General features: G+C 41.2%; 2 protein-coding genes across 7 annotated transcripts in view; both read right to left on the bottom strand.

Annotated features, from left to right (window-relative positions):
* shroom1 (shroom family member 1) overlaps positions 1–9,704 on the bottom strand; it is a 45,863-nt gene extending 36,159 nt beyond the window's left edge. For both annotated transcript variants that reach the window (XM_014136803.3, XM_082960233.1), the window contains exon 1: positions 9,525–9,704. The gene's annotated coding sequence lies outside the window, so the exon portion shown is untranslated. The remainder of the gene's footprint in view (positions 1–9,524) is intronic.
* Positions 9,705–10,761: 1,057 nt separating this feature from the next.
* aff4 (ALF transcription elongation factor 4) overlaps positions 10,762–22,440 on the bottom strand; it is a 36,614-nt gene continuing 24,935 nt past the window's right edge. For all 5 annotated transcript variants that reach the window (XM_082960232.1, XM_014136799.3, XM_014136798.3 and 2 more), the window contains 11 exons: positions 21,558–22,430; positions 18,309–18,394; positions 17,959–18,211; positions 17,544–17,641; positions 17,194–17,257; positions 15,579–15,715; positions 15,100–15,171; positions 14,883–14,976; positions 14,660–14,703; positions 14,260–14,471; positions 10,762–13,978 (listed from right to left, as the gene is read on the bottom strand). In XM_082960232.1, the coding sequence (XP_082816358.1) occupies positions 13,851–13,978; positions 14,260–14,471; positions 14,660–14,703; positions 14,883–14,976; positions 15,100–15,171; positions 15,579–15,715; positions 17,194–17,257; positions 17,544–17,641; positions 17,959–18,211; positions 18,309–18,394; positions 21,558–22,430 (2,061 nt within the window). In that variant the 3' untranslated portion in view covers positions 10,762–13,850. The remainder of the gene's footprint in view (positions 13,979–14,259; positions 14,472–14,659; positions 14,704–14,882; positions 14,977–15,099; positions 15,172–15,578; positions 15,716–17,193; positions 17,258–17,543; positions 17,642–17,958; positions 18,212–18,308; positions 18,395–21,557; positions 22,431–22,440) is intronic.

Raw genomic sequence — 22,440 nt, 5'->3', positions numbered from 1 at the left:
CCAGCGGGCCTCTGTCAGTCCCAATCTCTCTCAGGGAGATACACTCGACACGGCACTCTGGAGGGATCCCCCCCATACTGCACCTTGTCAAAGCCAATCAGCAGGAGCTACTGTTAGGGTCTGTCATATTCCTGCAGTGATGGGTCATGAAAGTGAGAGGATTCAGGATATCAGTTACAAATACATTTATTCACCTATCGTTTTAGGAGTTCATCCCAAATCGACTGACTGCGAATGAGACATGAGATATTGATAACAGCGTCTGCTAAAAGACTCAAATGTAAATGAATAAAAATCCCACTTCCAATTCTAGGAGCACTCTTAACAACTGTCATAAACAATTCTGCCAATGGACTATTGAAACTGTCTTATCTTTTGTTTTCCTCCTTATGCCAGTCAGGTGATACCATGAGTACATCAATATTGTGTCAGCCGTGTCATCAAAGCCCTGGACCCTGGGCCATTATACATGGGACAGGATTAACAGACAAGCAGCCATCTACATTCCTCTCTATTGCCAATAGCTGATCTTTGCTCCCTCGAACTGTAACTCGCATGCACCACAGCCTGGATAACCAAACGACAGTGTCCATTGTTAACCATTCTGTTTGTTTTCTGTTTCCTGTCATTCTGATTGCACACTGCACCCTGTCATGAGTTAATAGGAGAAGATAGCGGTGACAGATGTGTGTCGGTGACTTCATTAACTCTTTCACAGAGGGACAATGGGAAGGGTTAGAGTAGGTTATACAATTTGAGTAGAGCCATGTGTTATAGGTAAACTGTTATAGGTAAACTGATGTCGGATGATGAAATACGAACTCTTGATGCACTGAAATGAATCGTGCCTCTGCTGTTATGGCCTGCAGAACAATAGCTGATCTATTTTACATGGAGGCTGGTCCCTGTTCAACAGTGGAAAAGTACTCCAGGCGACGCTCAGTGTTTGTACATCTAATTATGTTGGTTTAGTGACTTTTGTTGGGGCATTTGCCGTGGCATTTGCCATGACTTACTGGTTTGGCTGCAAATTGTGTAGTGGATTTGGCAGCAGAAGGATGGTTTAGGGAGGTTTTCACACCAAATTGGTTTGGTGCAGTTTTTCCAAACTCTGGTGCGTTTACCCCCTTAGTTCGGTTCGCTTGGATTGGTGTGAACACTATCCGCACTAAACAACACACTGTGGTTTGCTCAAAAAGGGTGGTCTCGGTCCGATTCAATTTGTACAGTGGTGCGGTTCGCTTCAGGTAAGAAGGCAGTCCAGACCAAACACAGGAGAAAACCAAGAGTCACACATTTGATGAAATGCACACAACATCATAACTTGATATGTCTGAAACATTCTGTGAGTAGCAGCGTATTTATGCGCGCATCCGACGCAGATTATCGGATTGGGGACATAGCCTATTCACGAAGCAGTTAGAGCAGCTATTTCCTCCAGCATGTTGTTGGAAGACCAAAGCAAAAGTAATATGAAGATTGGGACACACAAAATAATAAATCAAAACATTTGTGGGCTTGCCTGTTTTGCATGTTCTTTTTGCATTAATACATATCACATTTCAGTTTGCAAACAATTAAAAAATATATATATACATGAGTTAATAAAGCTGCATACAAACATGGTCTCTTTTTTGTTTTCTTGAGTAAGGCAGCTCCAAAATGCAGGTGTTTCAGCCAAGCTCAGTGCGTTCTGTGGTGGTGGGGCATGCCAGCAAACAATATGGAGCATTGCGCCGTGATTGGCTCAATGTTCTGTCACTCATGGGGACATGACGTCACCGCCAAGTCTAAGGGTAGAGCTAGAAAATTCAAGCCCCTTTGGTGCTGCCATAGAGTTACATTAGAAGTGCCCATCCAAGAAGGCTTAAGGTCATTGGCCACAGATAAAATTATGTCAAATCACGTTATATATGCAGTAGCTTTGATTGAACGGATCATGTCAACATACATGCAAAATCTTAGCTAGCAGTCATCATCATGAATCAAGTCGAAAATCTATTGGCCAATCCTTTTTAATCCTTGTCATATGAAGAGAAATAATTAAGATAAATTATAGATAAAACATATTGGTGCTCATCGGCCATTGGACATAAACATTACACAGTCATTTGGAAATTGCAAATTCCACAATGAATGGTTTGGAAGGAATCAGTGACAGTGGTTAACTGGATGCATTGCAACGCAATCACTAGCTTGCTATTCAGTGGAGTGCCTGTGTGGTCCCAAATTTCAGAATAAGGGGCTATTTACCAAGTTTAAAATGATAAACATTCAACATTGGCCGTGCTGTCAACTAAACATGATTTGTGCAACCCTCAAAACAACTTAACTCGGAACTGAGAAGTCTTGAACTCACTGCAGTCAAGTTAACTGGGAATTCAGGAATAAATGACCTCTGACTGGGAAAATACGCTTTGAATGATCATCCAACTTGGAATTGTAAATCCAGCCTCTTTCTAGAGCTACGACCTGAAGATCAATGACGTCATCATGATTCGACCATGCTTTTTTCCGAGTTCCCAGTTGTTTTGAAAGCACCATCAATCCAGAGAATGCCAGACTATGATGACAAAATTTGCCCACGAAGGACCACCTGTCCAAGTGAGCACAGCACAACAAGGTGAGTCCAAAAATGTAATGTATGCTGCTGCATAAATTATGTAATATGTCAGGGAGATAGTATTACTTTCTTAGCTACAGTATACATACGTGTATGTTGTGTAGTAAGATGTTAGTAGCCCATGTGCCTCACGCTAATAATTTGGTCTATTTTCCCCTCTTAATTTCACCTACTGTTCTGACTTGGTGGTGCACATGTAGTCTATAACCTTTTTTAGATAAATGTAATCATTGAATATTGTAAGAGCTTTCATTGTCTGATATATGCCCCCTTTATTTATCCTACGGTTCTGACTTGGTGTAGAGGTAGAACACTGTAAGAGTGGCCCATGTTCTGAATTCTTTAGGTGTACATTTTAAAAGTGCTAAACAAATAGTTATATTGACTACATCCGTCCTAGCTCGCTCATTAATGTCTTAATCGAAATCTTATCCGCTTGTCGTCCCCTTACGCCATAGTTTGTAGATCTAAATTGTCATTAGAAACCACATTTGTTTAAGCAAGTCAGCCATGTTTTTTTAAAAGGCAGTAAATGAGGCTGAATGAACGGTTTCGCTGCCAGACAAGGCTCCGCTGATAGCCAGGTGTAGCAGTGGTTAGATGTTTGGGCTGCTGTTGGGACAGCTTTATGTAGGCCCTAACAGTTTGTGGGCACCATTCGTCACCGTTATAGTGCAATTAATGTATTGTTAGTGTTGTGTAGTGTAGTGTCTTTGCTGGCATGCATCCCACTTTGGTCACATGGTCTCTCCTATCATTGCAACGCAGACGACACACAATTAATCTTCTCCTTTGCCCCTTCTGATAACCAGGTGGTGAATCGAATCTCTGCATGTCTGGCAGACATATCAGTGTGGATGACGGATCACCACCTCAAGCTGAACCTCGGCAAGACGGAGCTGCTCTTCCTCCCGGGGAAGGACTGCCCGTTCCATGATCTCGCCATCACGGTTGACAACTCCATTGTGTCCTCCTCCCAGAGTGCTAAGAGCCTTGGCGTGACCCTGGACAACACCCTGTCGTTCTCCGCTAACATCAAGGCGGTGACCCGATCCTGCAGGTTCATGCTCTACAACATTCGCAGAGTACGACCCTGCCTCACACAGGAAGCGGCGCAGGTCCTAATCCAGGCACTTGTCATCTCCCGTCTGGATTACTGCAACTCGGTGTTGGCGGGGCTCCCTGCCTGTGCCATCAAACCCCTACAACTCATCCAGAACGCCGCAGCCCGTCTGGTGTTCAACCTTCCAACGTTCTCTCACGTCACCCCGCTCCTTCGCACACTCCACTGGCTTCCAGTTGAAGCTCGCATCTGCTACAAGACCATGGTGCTTGCCTACGGAGCTGTGAGGGGAATGGCACCTCCGTACCTTCAGGCTCTGATCAGTCCCTACACCCAAAGAAGGGCACTGCGTTCATCCACCTCTGGCCTGCTCGCCTCCCTACCTCTGCGGAAGCACAGTTCCCGCTCAGCCCAGTCAAAACTGTTCGCTGCTCTGGCACCCCAATGGTGGAACAAGCTCCCTCACGACGCCAGGACAGCGGAGTCAATCACCACCTTCCGGAGACACCTGAAACCCCACCTCTTTAAGGAATACCTGGGATAGGATTAAGTAATCCTTCTAAGTCGCTCTGGATAAGAGCGTCTGCTAAATTACGTAAATGTAAATGTTTATTTTTTTGCCTCTCCAAGATTTACATGCTAAAATCGCCACTGCACACAAGTGGTGCTCCATGATAATCATAAATGGATTTAATGTGAGCATTTTTGGACAATAAACAAATTACTTGCATGGACACTATGTAACAAATAATCTAACTCTGATTTGAATTAGAGCTCAAAAAATGCTCTAAGATGAAAACGCTCTAAGACGTGACAACGCTCTAACACGGAACCCAAACCGGATGCGCACGTGCGCCATCGTGCATACATTTATTTTGTCCCCCCACACCAAACGCGATCACGACATGTAGGTTAAAATATCAAAACAAACTCTGAACCAATTACATTAATTTGGGGACAGGTCGAAAAGCATTAAACATTTATGCCAATTTAGCTAGTTAGCTTGTACTTACTAGCTTGCTGTTGCTAGCTAATTTGTCATGGGATATAAACATTGAGTTGTTATTTTACCTGAAATGCACAATGTCCTCTACTCCGCCAATTAATTAACACATAAAACGGTCAACCGAATCGTTTCTAGTCATCTCTCTTCCTTCCAGGCCTTTTATTCTCTTGACTTTATATTGCGATTGGCAACTTTCATAAATTAGGTGCATTGCCGCCAATGACCTCGGTCGTCTTTCAGTCACCCAAGTGGGTATAACCAATGAGGAGATAGCACGTGGGTACCTGCTTCTATAAACCAATGAGGAGATGGGAGAGGCAGGACTTGCAGCACGATCTGCGTCAGAAATAGAACTGACTTCTATTTTAGCCCTTGACAACGCAGACGCTCGTTGGCGCACGCGAGCAGTGTGGGTGCAATAATTGTATAACATAGACTTCTAAATTTATTTTGCAACACGAACGGTGTAGTCAGCCTGTAAGATGTGAGTGCATCGGTCCATGGGACCCCAAACCAATCCAAATGTAGCAGGAATCAGCCATAAAATTGATTAAAAGGTTTTTATTTTTTATATTAGCCTACTTTCTTTCTACTTTCAGAAAATACCTCATCTTGTGTGACAACTGATGCATCTTCTCCTTCAGTGTTGAACTAAGCATGCAACTATGTTGAGTCTTTGATCAACAAGTCATTTTGCATGCCGAACAACCCAGGCAATATCAGTAGCCTACTGAAACTGTGCACTGTGCCCTGCTTTGCGTGCTGACCAATGAGAGTTAGGCCACATGTCACCTTCAGCAGTCAAATGTTTGTAAAATGGCTTGCGTAATATTAGGCTTTATTAGGTGAGTGACAACCAATGTAATTCGCTAGGTTATTGTTATCAAATGTGCTGTTGAAAATTGTGTTTTACCGGAATAAAATAGCCTAAGCTACCGCCTGAGAAACGAAACATCTGGCTATATATATAGCCTATCTGCTGATCGGGGCTTAGGCTACATTTGATTTTATTTTGAATATTCAGGTGGTGGTCATTTTTAGATATACAGGGTAAAGTTTACAATTTCATAACAAGGATAGAAAAGTTCTCTGTAAAAATGTACAAACGGTCTAAACCATTTGATTTTGAGATGGGGTGAAATCCAAAGTTGTCCTATATATTCATTGGCCATGTCATAGCTAATTTAAAAATATATATTTATATTGATACATGAATAGCTCAAACACTATGATGGTGAATTCAGATCAAAGGTGGGGGGACAAAAAGCAAACATTGGTCCCTTAGCTGAGAGTGGGATGGTAGATGCCCAGTTTCCCTTATGGCTCAGCTCAGGTGCCTACATACATCACTGACATGTACATCACTCACACACACAAACACACAGAGAGAGAAGTCAGCTCAGACAGATCCTGCTCATGAGCTCCATCAGGAGCAGATTTGAATTTAGAATGGAAAATGAATGTGTTTATGCAACAAACGTTAGAGGGAGCCCATGTATCTAGGTACATATCGAATCGTCTTGAGAGCGGGTTGAGAGCTTCCAAGTTCCTTGGTGTCCACATCACTAAGGGCATATCATGGTCCAAACACACCAACACAATTATGAAGAGGGCACGACAACACCTATTCCCCCTCAGGAGGCTGAAAAGATTTGGCATGGGACATCAGGTCCTCAAAAACTTCTACTGCTGCACCGTCAAGAGCATCTTGACTGGTTGCATCATCGCTTGGTATGGCAATTGCTCGACATTCGACCACAAGGCGCTACAGAAGGTAGTGCGTACAGTGCAAGTGGTACGAGAGCGGCAAGTCTGGCACCAAAAGGCTCCTTAACAGCTTCTACCCCCAAGCCATAAGACTGCTGAACAGTTAACCAAATGGCTACCCGGACCCCCCCTTGTTTTATTCTTCTTTGCACTGACTGTTTTGCACAGGTTCGATGTACACTCACTGGACTCTAAACACACACTCACACATACTACACCGACACACACACAGTCACTCACATTCCTTCACAGGCTGCTGCTGCTACTCTGTTTATTATCTATGCATACCCACTTTACCCCTACCTACATGTACATATTACCTCAATTTACCTCGACTAACCCGTACCCCTGCACATTGACTCAGTACCGGTGCCCCTTGTATATACTGTAGCGTCGTTATTGTTATTTTATTGTGTTACTATTTTTCCGTTAGTTTATTTAGCACATTTTTCTTATTTACTTTTTAAAAACTCTGCATTGTTGGTTAAGGGCTCGTAAGCACTTCGCAATAAGGTCTACATCTGTTGTATTTGGCACATGTAACAAAGAAAATGTTATTTCATTTGAAAAGGAAAGATGCACATCCCTAATGAATCCTAATACAGAACACATCATACTGAGTCTGTGAAGTCCAACAAGTTGGAAATTCTCAGGTACTTCCAGGAGATGCAGTCTACTGTGACATAATACTGACTGACTGACCCAGGGTGATCAGCCTTTTCAGATGATAGGCCTACTCAACAGTACAGAATACTGTACTTGAAAGATGAGCTGCTGCATAATGTAGGTATGTAGTGGTGAGACGGACAACGTCAGGGAGAATGCGACAGAAAATAAGTGCCAGAGATAGCGTGGGGGACGAGAAGTATGCTGCGTGTGTTTCGCCTATGAGTGTGTGTGTTGAATGCAAGTGTGTATGCAAACGCATTCCCTGGCAGACCTGTGGGTGCAGAGTTGTGTCCTGACCACTGCTGAGCGTGCCAGACCGGACAGGACACAGAGAGGCAGTGTTCACCACGCATGAGTGATTTAGTTTCAGCAACAGGACAAAACCCCAGTGTCTGGTTTCCCCCAAAACAACACAGAACAATGGGTGTCATTTTTGTTCCCACTTTAAATTAAACATACAAAAGTCATTAGCCTAAAAGGCCCTCCTTGCATTATTCAACCAGATCTAAAGTGACAGCATTCCTTCAATTTGAGACATGATATGTTGATAGACTGGCCCATCACTACAGAACTAGTCTACACTATAGTTCAATTATATTAGTTATAGCCTCATGAAAATACAATAAATGTATTATACACTAATAATACATAGAATTATTAAATGGTATAGTGAAGGAGATCAATATATTGCTTAGGGATGGTTTACAAATACGCCTCTTGAGAAATTCCTTTGCGAAATCAATTATCGACCTCAACTTCCTTAGCATGATCAATTAGGCTATAATCTCAGTCCAATTAGCAGACACATTAGCAGATCTGAAAATACTTTAAGTCAACTGCCTAGGTGTAAAGCAAAACGTTGTACTTGGATGGTTACAATTACTATGTAGTTATGTAATTTTACTATTTAATATACATCACAATAGCAAAAATACTTCATTATACCTATGTAGATACAGTTAGGGAAATATTTTCAGTAAATAAAGCATTTTGAAAACAATGATACAATAAAAAGTGCAATTTTGATCATTATTATCAAACGATAGGGTCTCTTTACATTAAGCATGACTCCGTCAAGGAAAATATTGTATTGTTTCTAACAAAGATGCTGTATCTAGATATATTTCAGGATGTTGTGTATCCCTGGAAATAGTTAGAATTAATGTAAATATTATACTTTTGAAAACACAGCTTGTCCCAAAAAAAGTATTCTCTTGGCACAACTTATGGGTTAAGTTGAGCCAATGGGACAGGGTAAGTTAACCTACACATTTCTGTACTGAATAAAATATTACCACTACCTTTTTAAAACCATGTCTATCTTTACTTCCCAAACACAATTCAACACAATCACAATTGCTTTTTTGTCTTTTAAGCACAATTCAACACCGGCTTAACACCTAACAAACGCCTTGTACTTAAAAATAGATAATTGAAACATAGGCCAAGACCTGTTGTTACCTCATATTCCAATGATAATGCCTTGAATTATTCCTGGGAAGAAAACACTTAAATTTGCTAAACTTTCCATGGGCTTACCCCATGGCCATTGGCTCAACTTACCCAAGGCAAACATTTTGATGATAAGGATACACTTACGCTAGGTTTAGGACCTCATAATGAAGCTTAGAGACCCCAAATGATTTATAGAACAATCTAATAGCTGCAATATGTAATTTTGGGGGCAACCATACCAAATTCACATAGAAATGTTAGTTACAGATCTGTCATTTTCAATGAAAGCAAGTCTAAGAAGTGATAGATATGTTCTATGTGCACTATTTCTATGCTTTCCATAATGAAGTTTAATTTTTGGTCCTTTTACTTTCGGTTTTCTACACCAGCTTCAAACAGTTGAAAATACAATATCATTGGTTATTGAAAATATATTTGACAGAGGTTTAGATGGTACAATGATTCTCTACACTATGCTTGTTTTCTCACAAACTGAAATTAGGCGAATTATTCAAATTTTTGCAACCAGGAAACTGCAGAGTGATTTCTGCATATTGCACATTTAAAATGATCTACTTTGGTTTAGATATAAGTATCATGAACCCTCTAACACAATAAATTAATTTGACTTGGTGAAAATTTGTTCTTTGAACCTAACTTGTTTGCCACTTTCTCCGTGTGGTTTCTTCCTTCACAGACTCCTTGAAATGATGACCTCATCTTAAATATTTGGTCAAATGATTAATGTTGCGTATGGTTTCCTAGAAACCATGGTGGCTGAATTGAACCCTTTGGCTCAATTTACCCCACTCTCGCCTACAGATTTATAGTCAGTAGCCTAAATGGCTAAACTATTCCTGGCCAGGAGGACCGAAACTGTAACAGGTTGGTGGAGAGTACGATACCGATACACCTGCTAAACGTCATAATAATAAACATACCTGGGTGCTCGACGTTGAAAGTATCTGCGAATCCTTGCGTCGCTCAGGTGAGATTAAGCTTATTTTTTACTCAAACTGAATAAAAACTTTCACCTGATTGAAAATATTTAACAAATGGCATTTGAGAAAGAACACAGCTAATACGCTTCCCGTATGGCTACCTTGGCCACACAGGAAAGAAAAGTCTGAAAGGTAATAGACTTGCATAGCATTCCAGCCCAACCAATGGGCAGATGAGTGGGCGGAGCTTTCCGAATACTAGCCCTTCTATGAAATACTCCCCTTAGAAATTGATTGCAAGTCATTAAGAATGACTTGGATTTGAACCCCTATCTTATTTCAAATTATTTATTCAAGCATAAAGGGGAGTTTAAATGTTATTCATCTCCAACCCATATAACTAGGTTATACAAGCTGAAGGTCACCAGACAGGTTAAGAAATGCCTGTGGAATGTTTGTACAATAAGCAACTAAGTTTCTTACACACCATAACAAAAGGCCAACTACAGTCTGTTCTTGTCTTTAATTGTAAGACATTACCTTTATTTAATAGGGAAGCCCTTTAGAAATAAGTGTGCATATAATCTGAACATCGGTGTCTATTCCCTTGGCACAAAAGGGTTAATGTTCCCCAAGCAGTGCAATGTGGGTTGAAAGTAGCTAATCATTTTTAAGAGCCTTTGCATACTAGAGCTATACAAACTACTTTGTTTCAGTAATGCACGGTCTAGCATCGTTAAGCACATGCTCTATTGCCGGGGACCCAACAATGTTGTTACACCACTTACAGAGAAAGTAACCATGCAGATGCATGGTCACTCCAGAATACAGCTCTTTTTACTGTTGATCGGTTTTGGGATACTTCCCCTCAGATGACCAGGGGACGTTGTCAGGCAGATCAGAAAGCCCCACTTGGCATTTTAAAATGTTTCCAAGACTGGTTCCAAGGTAAACAGTCAATATAGTGCCATTACAATTCATGTCCACAGGGTGGCAATTCAGGCCTTGGAACAACAGGTACAAGGGCCAGTATGACTAGCCTTTGCAATAAAGGGGGGGAATTTCCAGATATGTGGGGTTTCTTAAGAGAAGCCAGCAGCCATTTAAGAGCTCGGTCTTAAAATGTGATGTGTTCAATGAATGAGGTTTCCACAATCAACAAAAATCACATTCTTATATACATCTACAGCCAAGTGTATTGACATAATGGTACAATGTATTGGAAACCACAGGTAAATTAAACATAACCATATATATTTTATTCTCAATACAGCAAAATACAAATTATATTCAGGACAGACTCAGAAATCTCATTAGTAACAAGTAATACTTCACAAGAGATTTTAAATTACATGTTATTCCAAGTTTGAATAACAAACTCATAAGAGTACCTTTACTTAATATTGCATCCATAATACATCTGTTATCAATAGTTTAAAACTAACCCAATTAAAACTACTGTACTTTGTATGCTGATGAGACAGTTAAAAATAAGTACAACATACTGTATAAACTTCTACAACTGCTTAACATACAGAAATATCTCAAAAGACATCTCGGATCAATTTCAAAAGGGCTAGAGCATTCTCACGTGAAGTAGAAACTGAGATGGTTTTCTTATGATCAACTGTACATCTCACACCAACATCCATCCATTCAATCTGATCAACAATATACATTGCATGGATTTAAATGTCTCCATATCAAATACAGAAAATATAATATTAGCACTTGATCTAAAGACATCAATGATGATAATGCTTATGACAATGATAATGACAGACATTGGTGAAGCAGGAGACAAGGCATACAATACAGTAACAAAAATGATTAATAAACATATTGATATACAGTGTTCAGAGACTCAAGTGTCATCTAACATTTTTTGAAGAAAAAAGCTCAGAAAATGTGCATATAATCTCAAATTGTATTTACAACTTAATTTCAATACAAATGTTAAACTGTAGTAGAAATTTACCCTAAAAGAAATATTTTATATACAATTTGTACATATTTGTATTTAAATAGAGACATGCAAGTGTTAAGTCTTTCTATTGAAGGTCAGAACATTTCATTTTACCCTGGATTTATTCAAGTTATAACTAACTATACTTACATTGAAATATGGTATCAAACAACCCACACAATATCTTCCAAACACTTAAAATAATATTCAGTAAAAGCCAAACAAAGAGAGAAAAAAAAATGGTTGACAAGCTAAAGTGGCAAAAAAACAAATAGATATGAGTGAAAGCCTTGTGAGAAGTGTTAAAATTATCCTCATCATCTTTTGTACATCTGAATAGGATGGAACACAAGCCTTGCAGCTGTACTTAAAAGTTTACCAGTGTATGAAGACATGGCTACATGAACACACACACAGAGAAATATCTGAGAAAAGTGGCCTCCAGCTTAAGGTATAAAATGGCTTAAGCCATCCATGTTTGGTTACAAAAACAGATGTATACCAGTAAATCAGTGGACAAGCATGAAGCATAAGCTAAAAGCATTGGACATTTGTGTCAAACAAAATAGGTTTTGGCCAACAATTAAAAAGTGGAAATTCCTGATTTGAAACTAAAAGCCAAAAAAATGATTTACAAAGATTTTACTTTAAAAATCCTGCATAGATAAAACATCTTCCATTACTCTGAGTGCAAGAAGAAATAACAGTTTTCCCAAAATTAAAGACCAGGGTGCCAATGAGAAAAAGGTACTAGTGTTTCCAGCATGTGTATATTATACATGGGCTAATAGGAAAAAACCCTTCATCATACAATACCACTTATGCATCAAGTTCACTTTTCTGTTGCCTTGTTGCAAAACTAATGACAATACAAAATGACATAAATATTAGGGCAGTTTACCATTATAGTAGCTCAATCTAACCTGTACCATAAATATAGACCATAGATTACATTTCTATATTTTGTAATACACAAATTACTATTATGCTATGTAGAGAACCCAGGAACCACTTTTAAACATTAAATTAAGTATGACAGTTTCATATTCAATACAAATACTTTGCATTTCAAGCCTAACAATCTGAAAGTGAACAACTTTGAACAGAGCAACTGCTTGGTACATAAATAAAATATATATTGGCCATGTACTTTGTGACTGGAATATAACACTCACGTACTTACAATTCGATCTATGTATGGCTAATAAGCACCACCAATGTGTATGCTATATAACCTATAAAAAGAATTGTAGTTTTAAAATGCAAGTGCATTCATGTCCTTCCTTGCAGTAAGTATCTGCTTTCACCAGGCAATTTTTGAAGAAACTATACAAATAATTACATTGTGTTTCAAGGATAACATTTGCAATACCAACCACACCCTGCTGCGCCTTAGAAAAATACAGCAACCCTTTCCGGTACAAACCTATAAGTAATCAAATAGAACAATAACACCTTGTTTAGAAATGAATGATCTCTCTGGGCAATTCATCAACAACAAAAAACCTTCCAACTACAGTCAAATTAGATTTCATAGGAAGAACTCATTGACAAATAGGAAATGGTGCTTCAGAACGATGAAAGTAACTTAAACAAAATCAATTGAATGATGTATCACAGGCGAACGCCAAATGTGGTCATCTGTGCGCTACCTCCCCTTCAAATGGCAACTGTTAAGAGTAATGTGTGCATGCGTCAGTGATATCTGTCAGGCAAACCAAGCTCTCGGTCACTTCACACACCATTAAGACTGCCTTCAACCCACTGATCACAGCTAGCGTCCAGTACTATTCCAAAAAGTCACGTTTGGAAGCCTGAAATAACTCTTTAAAATGTCTCCAAATTTGATTTGAAACATTTGATTTGATCAAACCATTTAAATCCCCACCAACTTTGCTGGATCTGCATTTCAACACATGGTATATTCTAGTTTCCTGTAGATCAGATACAAGGCACAAAAAAAGATAAGAGACAAACCTTAGTTTTAAAGCACCTTTGGTTTGAAGGAAGTACTTTGGTAAAAAAAAAAAAATTCTCTATATAAATAAAAGCCAAATGTGAATAATGTGCTTATAGCCTATATAACTGTGTATTTCATCTAAAATAATTCTGCAAAAGCCTTGTGCCAAATAGAACAATGACTTTCTTTTGCACAACCCAAAGATATGACAAAGACCACTAATAGTGGATTTGCTAGTATGTACAGATAGCTTAATCCTCCTCCCCCGTGGGATAGTTGTAGGTCTAAGATGCTCAATATCGCTCAGTGTTTTTGGCAAGCTGGTGTAGAAAAATGGACACAGTGTTATAGTTCATGTGTGCATGGAGGGGCAGCGGGGATGGGGGGGTTATAGCATCCTTCAGGGAATCAGCTTAGCGTCCAGCCGCAACCAGTGTAGGCCCTGCCGTGTGAAGCGCACCAGTTCAGTCATGCTGCTGGTGTTGAAGATCAGAGGGCCCATCACCTTGTCCAGCTCCGTGAAGAACTCTGCAAAATAGACAGGTCACAGCAAGGATAAGACAAGGTAAACCCTTAACAGTCAGAGACCTCTTGCCTAGGAATGGCTTGCTAGCTCAACACTTAAGAGTTAGTTTCAAATCTAATAGTAGTATTCCATTTTTTGATCTAATGTCTTAAAACAAGCACTTGATAGGATATTGATACCTTGGAAGTTGGGCTAACACTGCCATATGCATTCTATATAGGAGCCCCCCCGTCAAGTTTCTTGTTGTGCTGATGAAGCTGATAAGAGAGAGTGAGTCAGGTACCTTTCTGTTCTTTGGCCAGCTGCTCTGCTTGGTCCCACACCTCGGTGGCGTAGAGGAAGTTGGAGGTGACCTGGACGTAGCTGGCAGCCATCTGGTGGATGCGTTGGGGAATGGTGACCGAGGAGCTGCCGCTGGATGTGCCTGATGAGTAGCTACCGGCACTACCTGGGGACAGCTTGGGAGAGACTGGAGAGGGCATGCCAGCCGCTTTACTGAAAGACAAAGGGAGATGCAGATGGATGGTAAGAGGAGAATCACAACTACTCAAAACGAGATTTTTCCACCATGATTGAGCATTACATCTGGACCATTAATTTATGACTCTCACTTCCTCACACGTGAAATACATTTAAGAAGACTGTTGGTCTCAAGACAGCATGCAACAACAAAAATGTCTTACTTTCCCATTCCAGGAGAGGGCGCTTGGGTGTTACTCAAGGAATTCTGAAAAACGCAAATTGAAATGCAGAATAAACACGAGCAATTTGCTATAAACAAATAAACATAAGCAATGTAACATGAATGTCTGTCATTTTTCTGATCCATACAACAATAAATTAAAGGAATGCACACTTAAACAAAAATATCACAACTATGAACTTGTACCGAGGAAAATAAATTACCTTCAGGTGCTCCGTGAGTGTTTTAGAGTATTTCAGTGCACTCTCCTTCCTCAGCTTGAACAGTCGCAGGTAGAGGAGGGACTGGCATCGCAGGCTGGAGTGGGAGGGAGGGATGAATGAACTTTAGCAGAGTGACTCAATGAGCAGTGGCACAATGACACTAAAGTCCATACACGCTCTAAATGGAATCTATTGAGTGATGAGTCAGGACACCTACCACAACACGGCTAGCCGTTTGTCTGCTGACGTAGCGTCTGGGGCCATGTAGCTCTTTAACTTCATAGTGTACCTAAGACATACACACAGACGGAGACAGAGATGGAGAGAAAGAGAGTGAGAGACTAATGACTGGTTCTCAGTAGGCACACAAGCACTCAAGAGGTTTCATAATATTATGGTATACTGTCAATTCAGTTAATTATTTGTCCATTTGTGCAATTTTGGGTCTATGGTGTCTTTATGAAAGGTAATTGCTACAATGAAGATCATTTCTATTTGATATCAAATTGTATTGGTCACATACACATATTTAGCAGATGTTATTGCAGATGTAGTGGAATGCTTGTAAAACAAAATAATGGAAAGTTGCTTTGGAGCTAGAAGCAGAGCTGCCATATCTGTCAGCGATATCATGTTGAAAATATGTTAAAACATGTCGTAAAGAAGTTGTCGAGAAATACAGCCATTTGTTCTTACTTGATGAGCTCCACGGTCTCGGCATACATGGGGAAGGGAGACTTAGCCTCCTGAGCACTCTTCTCCAGTGCGTTTCCACACTCAATAAAGGACACCACAGCATCCAGGTAGTACACAGCCTTCTCAAACCGGTCCATCTGCACACAGCAGCAACACACATTAGGAAAACCGGTTCTTATGCAACTGATTCTCTCTCACTAATCGAGTAGACAGTTAGTAGCAAGGGGAACGCTTCATGACCAATGCTTGTGGTGAAAGCAATGTTGTAATAAACATGGCAGACTTAAAATGTCATGAGTATTATGTAGATTTCTAATACAAATATTTGATGGTTTCCCTGGATACTTTAGAATAGGGCTAGACAGGATCCAGTCTCCCAATAAGAACAGTGAGATACCTAAGTGTATCTGATGATAATCCCCAGGTGAATTATTGATACCAAGTGTGGACAATTATAGCTCATCTAGCTGCTCCACTTTCCGTAGCCAGAGGACCCAAAAAGATGATGCAAAAGCACTGAACAGTAAAACCATTAAGCTGTTCAGCGAGTGTGTCCAAAATAAATGACTAAATTCCCTAGCTTTTCGTGCAAAACAGTTGTCATACTCTAGGCCCTCATATTCAACTCTGGATCTCAAAGCCAGTTCCCTTTGCTTTTTTCCCTCTAATCAGGGACTGACTTGGACCTGGGACACCAGGTGGGTGCAATTACTTATCAGGTAGAACAAAAACCAGCAGGCTCCGGACCTTGTAGGTTAAGAGTTGAATGCCCCTGCTCTAAGGTGTCCAAAGAAAAACGCATCTTTTGATCAATGGGTCAATTATGTTAATCGTGTCGATAATCCTCAAGGAAAACCAATGGTCCCAACTTCATGTCTCTATCATAATCCATTCAAAAGCTATTGGAGTGTTTAACCTTATAGGATGGCCAGAATTACAGTGAAAAAAAAGTGGTAAAAAATTATTAAAAATTATTTAAAAATAAAATAAAAATCAGGAAAATTGCATCGTGTCAGCTAGGCTGGATTCTGGGCTACCTGACAGGCTTTCCCGTTTAACTCGTCAGCTTTCTTCTCGAATTCGTAGGACAGAAAACAATATAGAGGTAAGATGGATATCGATTTTGAGTCATCATATTTTAGTATACACACTTTTAATATTAATTCGACATTCCTGTTTGAAAATTTCTCACAAAAACATGCATCTCTCTGAAATGTCAACGGACCACTGAGCGTTTACCAAGCTTTTTATTTTCAAAGCCTTTCACATTTAATTCAGCTCGTGTCATGCTAATTTTGCTTTTTGCGACCAACAGAAACAATGTTGAAGATGACGACCACAAATTGCAAAACCTTCAAAAGTTGTTACAAGAAACCCGCACCGCTATGTCAGAGCTCGGTGCTTATTATCGGATGTATTAGGTTACGAAATTCGACTTTTTGGATATAACGCTGAGTTAGAGAAAGAACCCACTGAACAATTCAGAACGTGAATAGTCATATTTGTCTTGGTAAAATTGATATTATAAAATAAGGAAATTACATTTCATCAACCGAAGAGCATTTTCACCTCTACATGCTCTTGGTTTCACAGAGCTAACACAACCGTTTCTTACCAGTGCATCTGCATTGTGTTTCAGTTTCTTGGCCTGTTGTAAGTAGTGATCCGCGGAGTGAACCCTGAAAAAGAACAGGTTCACCAGTCAGTTTTTGCATTCATTTCCTGTACGCCCAAACTTAGAAAAATAACATACAAATGTTCCCAATACTCTCCAAAATATGCGCGAGGTTTCTTCGCCACAGCAAGTGGACGGACCCTTCCCACTGAGCTTTTAAACTGGTAATGTATGGCATCTCTGTTTTACACTGGCACACCAATTCCCCATATCCCAGGCAACCCTATCCCTGCAGCTCTACATGCTGACTGGCAGTGGGTTATCCACAGTGGAGACGAGGCTCTTCTTACCTGTCCTCAAACAGCAGTTTTGATCTCAGGGACTTTGAGCCGTCCGAGGAGAGCCGTGGCACAGCAAGCTTGTTATCAGAGCCCTTTGAGGATTTCTCCTGCGGAGAGACAACGTTTATAATCCTATTCCTATGTGGGCTATTTTATGTGACGATATGATGGGAATAACAAATCATGCAGTGGTGAAAATGGTGAGCTACAAATGTTATATGTGTGTCCTTCCCAAATGTATTTGCAGTCGGTGGACATTTTGTGTGACACTTGAGCCAGAATAATGCTCAGTGCAGCTGGTAAAGGGCACCCTAGTAGTGTGTGTGTGTGTGTGTGTGTGGGATATAATGGTGTCATAAGTAGAGCATGACGGTGTGCAGCCCACATAGACGGACAGGCAGACTAGACTGACACAGCCACATACCTTGCCCTCCCGGCTGCTCCTGCCCTGCTTGTCCTCGCCCTTCCTGTGTTTGGAGGTGGAGCTGCTCTTGGTGCTGTGGCCTCCCTCCTTGCCGCTGCTGGCTCCGCTGGACAGGGAGGTGGAAGACTGGCTGACCGTCCGCTTGCGGCTCTGGTGCTCTGCCTTGGGTGTTCTCTGCAGCCCTCCTGACCCTGATATGGAGGGAGAGGGTACCGGCTCTTCCTTCACCTTGGCTTCCATTGCCCTCTTAGACCTGGTGTGGGTGGTTTTCAAATGTTAACATTCAATGTTCATGTTGGGTTGCAGAAGTTAAGCATGTGATGGTATGGTTTGAATAAAAAGTCACTCACTCTTTGCTGCTGTTCTTGTGATGAGATGAGGATTTGTCTTCAAGTCTGGACTTCTTGCTATCAGGCTTGGCGCTCTCGTCATCATTCTAAAGTGAATAACAGGGGAGGGAAAAGGATGATTTATTGTGGGTGCATTTGAAAGGCTTGTAAGGAATGGGGTCCTTGGTATTTGACTGGGTATCAACTGAACATGAAATATCACATTCTATTCTATAGCTCATAAACATTCGGAAGATGGCCAAAACGTATTGACATTCAAGCTTAACCCATAAGACTCTAAGCCGGGGAGGGGGATTGTTTTGGAATTGTAAGATCCCTTGTATAACGTATAAAAATATATAAGTATAAAAATTATTTGGCCTTACTGCCATTAGCCCATACAAACACATTGAATAACAGATTCACTAGAAGTTTGTTCCGAAGTGTCTATCCAATATCAGAGATAAAGAAATCCTGATCTCATTTTTATTACATGTATTTAAATCACTTATTTGTGTCACTAAACAGTCTCCATATATTATTTGACTGGTTTTGGCCTTACATGGTGACATCACCATGCGGTTAGTTAGTTAGATCAATAAGATCGAGTTCCAAACCTCTGCCAATTAGGCTAATTTTCAGTTTTCCTTTTCCCACTCAGACCACTCCCAAACAGTCCTGGCAAAATTATTGCTTAAGAAGTTGGTCTTTGCTAAGAAACTATTTTTGCTTTCAATTAAAATGGTAAAATTAAACAGTAAGAGTAAGGTACCTATGGGTGTTTTTATACTTGGTCCCTTTCAGCTAATTTGTGAACTCAGTGCAGTTCGCTTAATTTTTTGTGCAGTGTGAACACTGCAAAGTAACTCAGACCCCTCAAAAGAGCCCCCGAAGCAAACTGAGACCATCTTGAGAGGTGGTCTGAGTTTGACTCGCTTGACTGCAGTCCGGTTCCCTTTTTTAGGGCAATGTGATCACAAAGCTCACCAGGTTCCCTTGTCATTATTCCTGCACCACACACTTGACTACTGCAACACCTTTTCCCCTGCCATAACCCCTGACATTGTGCCACAAAAGAGAGATGATGTGCAGGTTCATGGAGAAAAAGAACGTGGCGTTTTTGGATAAAGATGAGCGATTTTCAAGGACGCACAGAAATGCAAAAATATGTTTTGTACTGGTACAATGTTCAGATTATTTGTTGCAATATGTGATCTATAGGTTAAGAGAGCTTCATAAACAGTTTATCTGATTTGAATACTTTGAGACGACAACATTTGGTGAGAATCACAACATAGGGTACAAAATCAAGGTCCTTGCAATCCGGAATCCTTGGGACATCCCAACTCTGACGTTATCCTATTGAAGTTAACCATTGTAAATGTTAAGGTAAGAGTTAAGATTAGGTAAGGGTTAAGGTTAGGATATAAGGTATGGACGTCCGAAGGAGCCCGGATAGCACTAACCACAAACCTACATTCAATTAAAGCATTATTTAATCTGCTATTTATTCTGTTACCAATGATTTTCAGCTGTTTGAAGCTGGTGTAGAAAACCAAAAGTAAAAGACTCAAAAACGAAACATTACGGGAAGCATAGAAATACTGCACATAGAAAAGATCTACTGCGACTTAGACTTGCTTTCAAACGAGAATGGCAGATCTATAACTCACATTTGTATGTGAATTTGGTAGGGTCGCCCAAAAGGTTACATATTACCGCTTTAAAGGATATCAAATAAATAATTCAACCTCATATCCAGCATCACCCCAACGTGTGAAAATGGCACATTTTTATGTTTTGTAGTAAAAAAGATATCGGAAACACTTATCTTCCTGTGACATCATCAACCAATTAATAGACAATTAGTAGGCAATTCCTACTCATAATTGGTTAAAATAACATGATGCACACTGATTGGAATCCTCCTCTCTTTTTTTACTAGAAAACATAGAAATGCGCCATTTTCACGTATGTTGATGTTAGTTAGGGTGGTGCTGGAGATGACTATGAAGTAGAAAAATTGTGAAATGTCACTTTTACTAAATGCAATCTACACTATATATGCACACACAAAATGATGTGGACACCCCTTCAAGTTAGTTGATCCGGCTATACACCCGTTGCTAACAGGTGTATAAAATCAAGCACACAGCCATGCAATCTTCATAGACAAAAATTGGCAGTATAATGGCCTTACTGAAGAGCTCAGTGACTTTCAACGTGGCATTGTCATAGGATGCCACCTTTCCAACAAGTCAGTTGGTCAAATTTCTTCCCTGCTAGGGCTGCCCAGGTCAACTGTAAGTGCTGTTATTGTGAAGTGGAAACGTCTAAGAGCAACAACAGCTCAGCCGCAAAGTGGTAGGCCACACAAGCTCACAGAACGGGACCGCCAACTGCTGAAGCGTGTAAAAATTGTCTGTCCTTGGTTGCAACACTCAGTACAGAGTTCCTAACTGCCTCTGGAAGCAACATCAGCACAAGAACTGTTAGTCTGGAGCTTCATGAAATGGTTTTCCATGGCCGAGCAGCCGAACACAAGTCTAAGATCACCATGTGCAATGCCAAGCGTTGGCTGGAGTGGCGTAAAGCTCACCGCCATTGGACTTTGGAGCAGAAGAAACGCGTTCTCTGGAGTGACGCTTCACCATCTGCCAGTCCGATGGATGAATCTGGGTTTGGCGGATGCCAGGAGAACGCTACCTGCCCCTATGTATATAATGACATTCTAGACAATTCTGTGCTTCCAACTTTGTCACAACAGTTTGGGGAAGGCCCTTTCCTGTTTCAGCATGACAATGCCCCCACCGTGCACAATATGTATGTAGGTATATCTAGCTGTCTGATAACACATTCTGATGGAAGGGCTTGTCCTGCACTTTGTAAAAACCCAGAGTGCATTGCGTGAATGTTGGAAAAAGATATTGGTTCCTTTCTAAACACAGCAATGTCAATGCAAACCATACTCAGACCACGAAATAGGTGAAATAGTGAACTGGCAAAAGCATTGAGTCCACATTCAAATGCAAGGGCAGTGTGAATACAAAGAACTGAGTTCTTTTGCAATTTCTTTTTTACCCCAGAGTTCGCTTTAAAAGTACAGATATCGGTCCTCGTTAAAGAGGGACTTTGTGAAATTATTTGATATTGAGATAAAAACTGCTGGATTGAAAATGTAACAGACCTTGTCATAACAATCTTTTTCACCAATGTGAATAGAGAAGTCCTAACATGGCATGAATAGCAGTGTGCTGTGGCAGGCCATACCTTGTGTTTCCTCTTGCCCTTACCGGAGCTCTTCTCAGAGGGCTGCTTCTGGAAGTCCTTGTCTCTGTCCAGGGAGCAGTCCCTCTCTACTTTGGGCTCTAGCAGGTCTTTGTAGGGCCGTCCAGGAACGCGGGAGAGCAAGCTCAGGTCGATCTTCACCATGAGCACCTGCTGCTGCCTGATGGGAAAGCGGTCATCCGGATCGCTGAGAGGAGAGAGCAATTCCTTCTCTTCCATAGGAGAGAACACACACACTGGAGTCCTGATGCTCTCTGTGTACTTGGGGGTCTGAGACGACGAGGGGATGCTGTCGTTCTCCTCTGATTCTGAGGAGGAAGAGTCCGTGTCCACAAACTCCCGAGACTTCTGGGAAGTCTTGGTGGGCGCCTTGCTCTTTCGCTTGTCCACAGCCGGTCTGGGTGAGGACTTGGGCTCCTTCTTGATGTTTGGTTTGCGGGAGCCCTTGGTGGCGGCCTTGGGCCGATGGGGAGGGATCTCAGGAGCGGGTTCACTCTCAACCCTCAGCCCCCCCTTTGGCTCCTCCACCACCGGGGGCTTCTCAGACTTTTTCGGCTGTTTTTTACCCACTGTTCTGCGCTGGCCCGGGCCACCCTCGCTTTGAGCGGGAGATTTCTGCCGGCCACGGCCGCTCTCTGAGCCCTTCTGTGCTGCCCTCAGGTCCCTGCTAGGCGTGGGCGCCCCTGAGTCTTTAGACCCACCCTGCCCACTGTAGCCACGGCCTGAGCTCTGGTCCCGCCCCTCCTTCTTGTACTTGGTGGGTACATTACTGTCCACTGGGGAGGCCGGGGAGAACTGCTTGGCTTTCTTAAACCAGTTGTCCAACTGCCATTTATTGGCTGTGGCTGGTTCAGGCTGTGGGGAG

Source organism: Salmo salar, chromosome 13 (genome assembly GCF_965601325.2).
Source record: "Salmo salar chromosome 13, fSalSal1, whole genome shotgun sequence".
NCBI classification, from domain to species: domain Eukaryota; kingdom Metazoa; phylum Chordata; class Actinopteri; order Salmoniformes; family Salmonidae; genus Salmo; species Salmo salar.
This window is presented reverse-complemented; position numbering and strand designations above follow the sequence as displayed.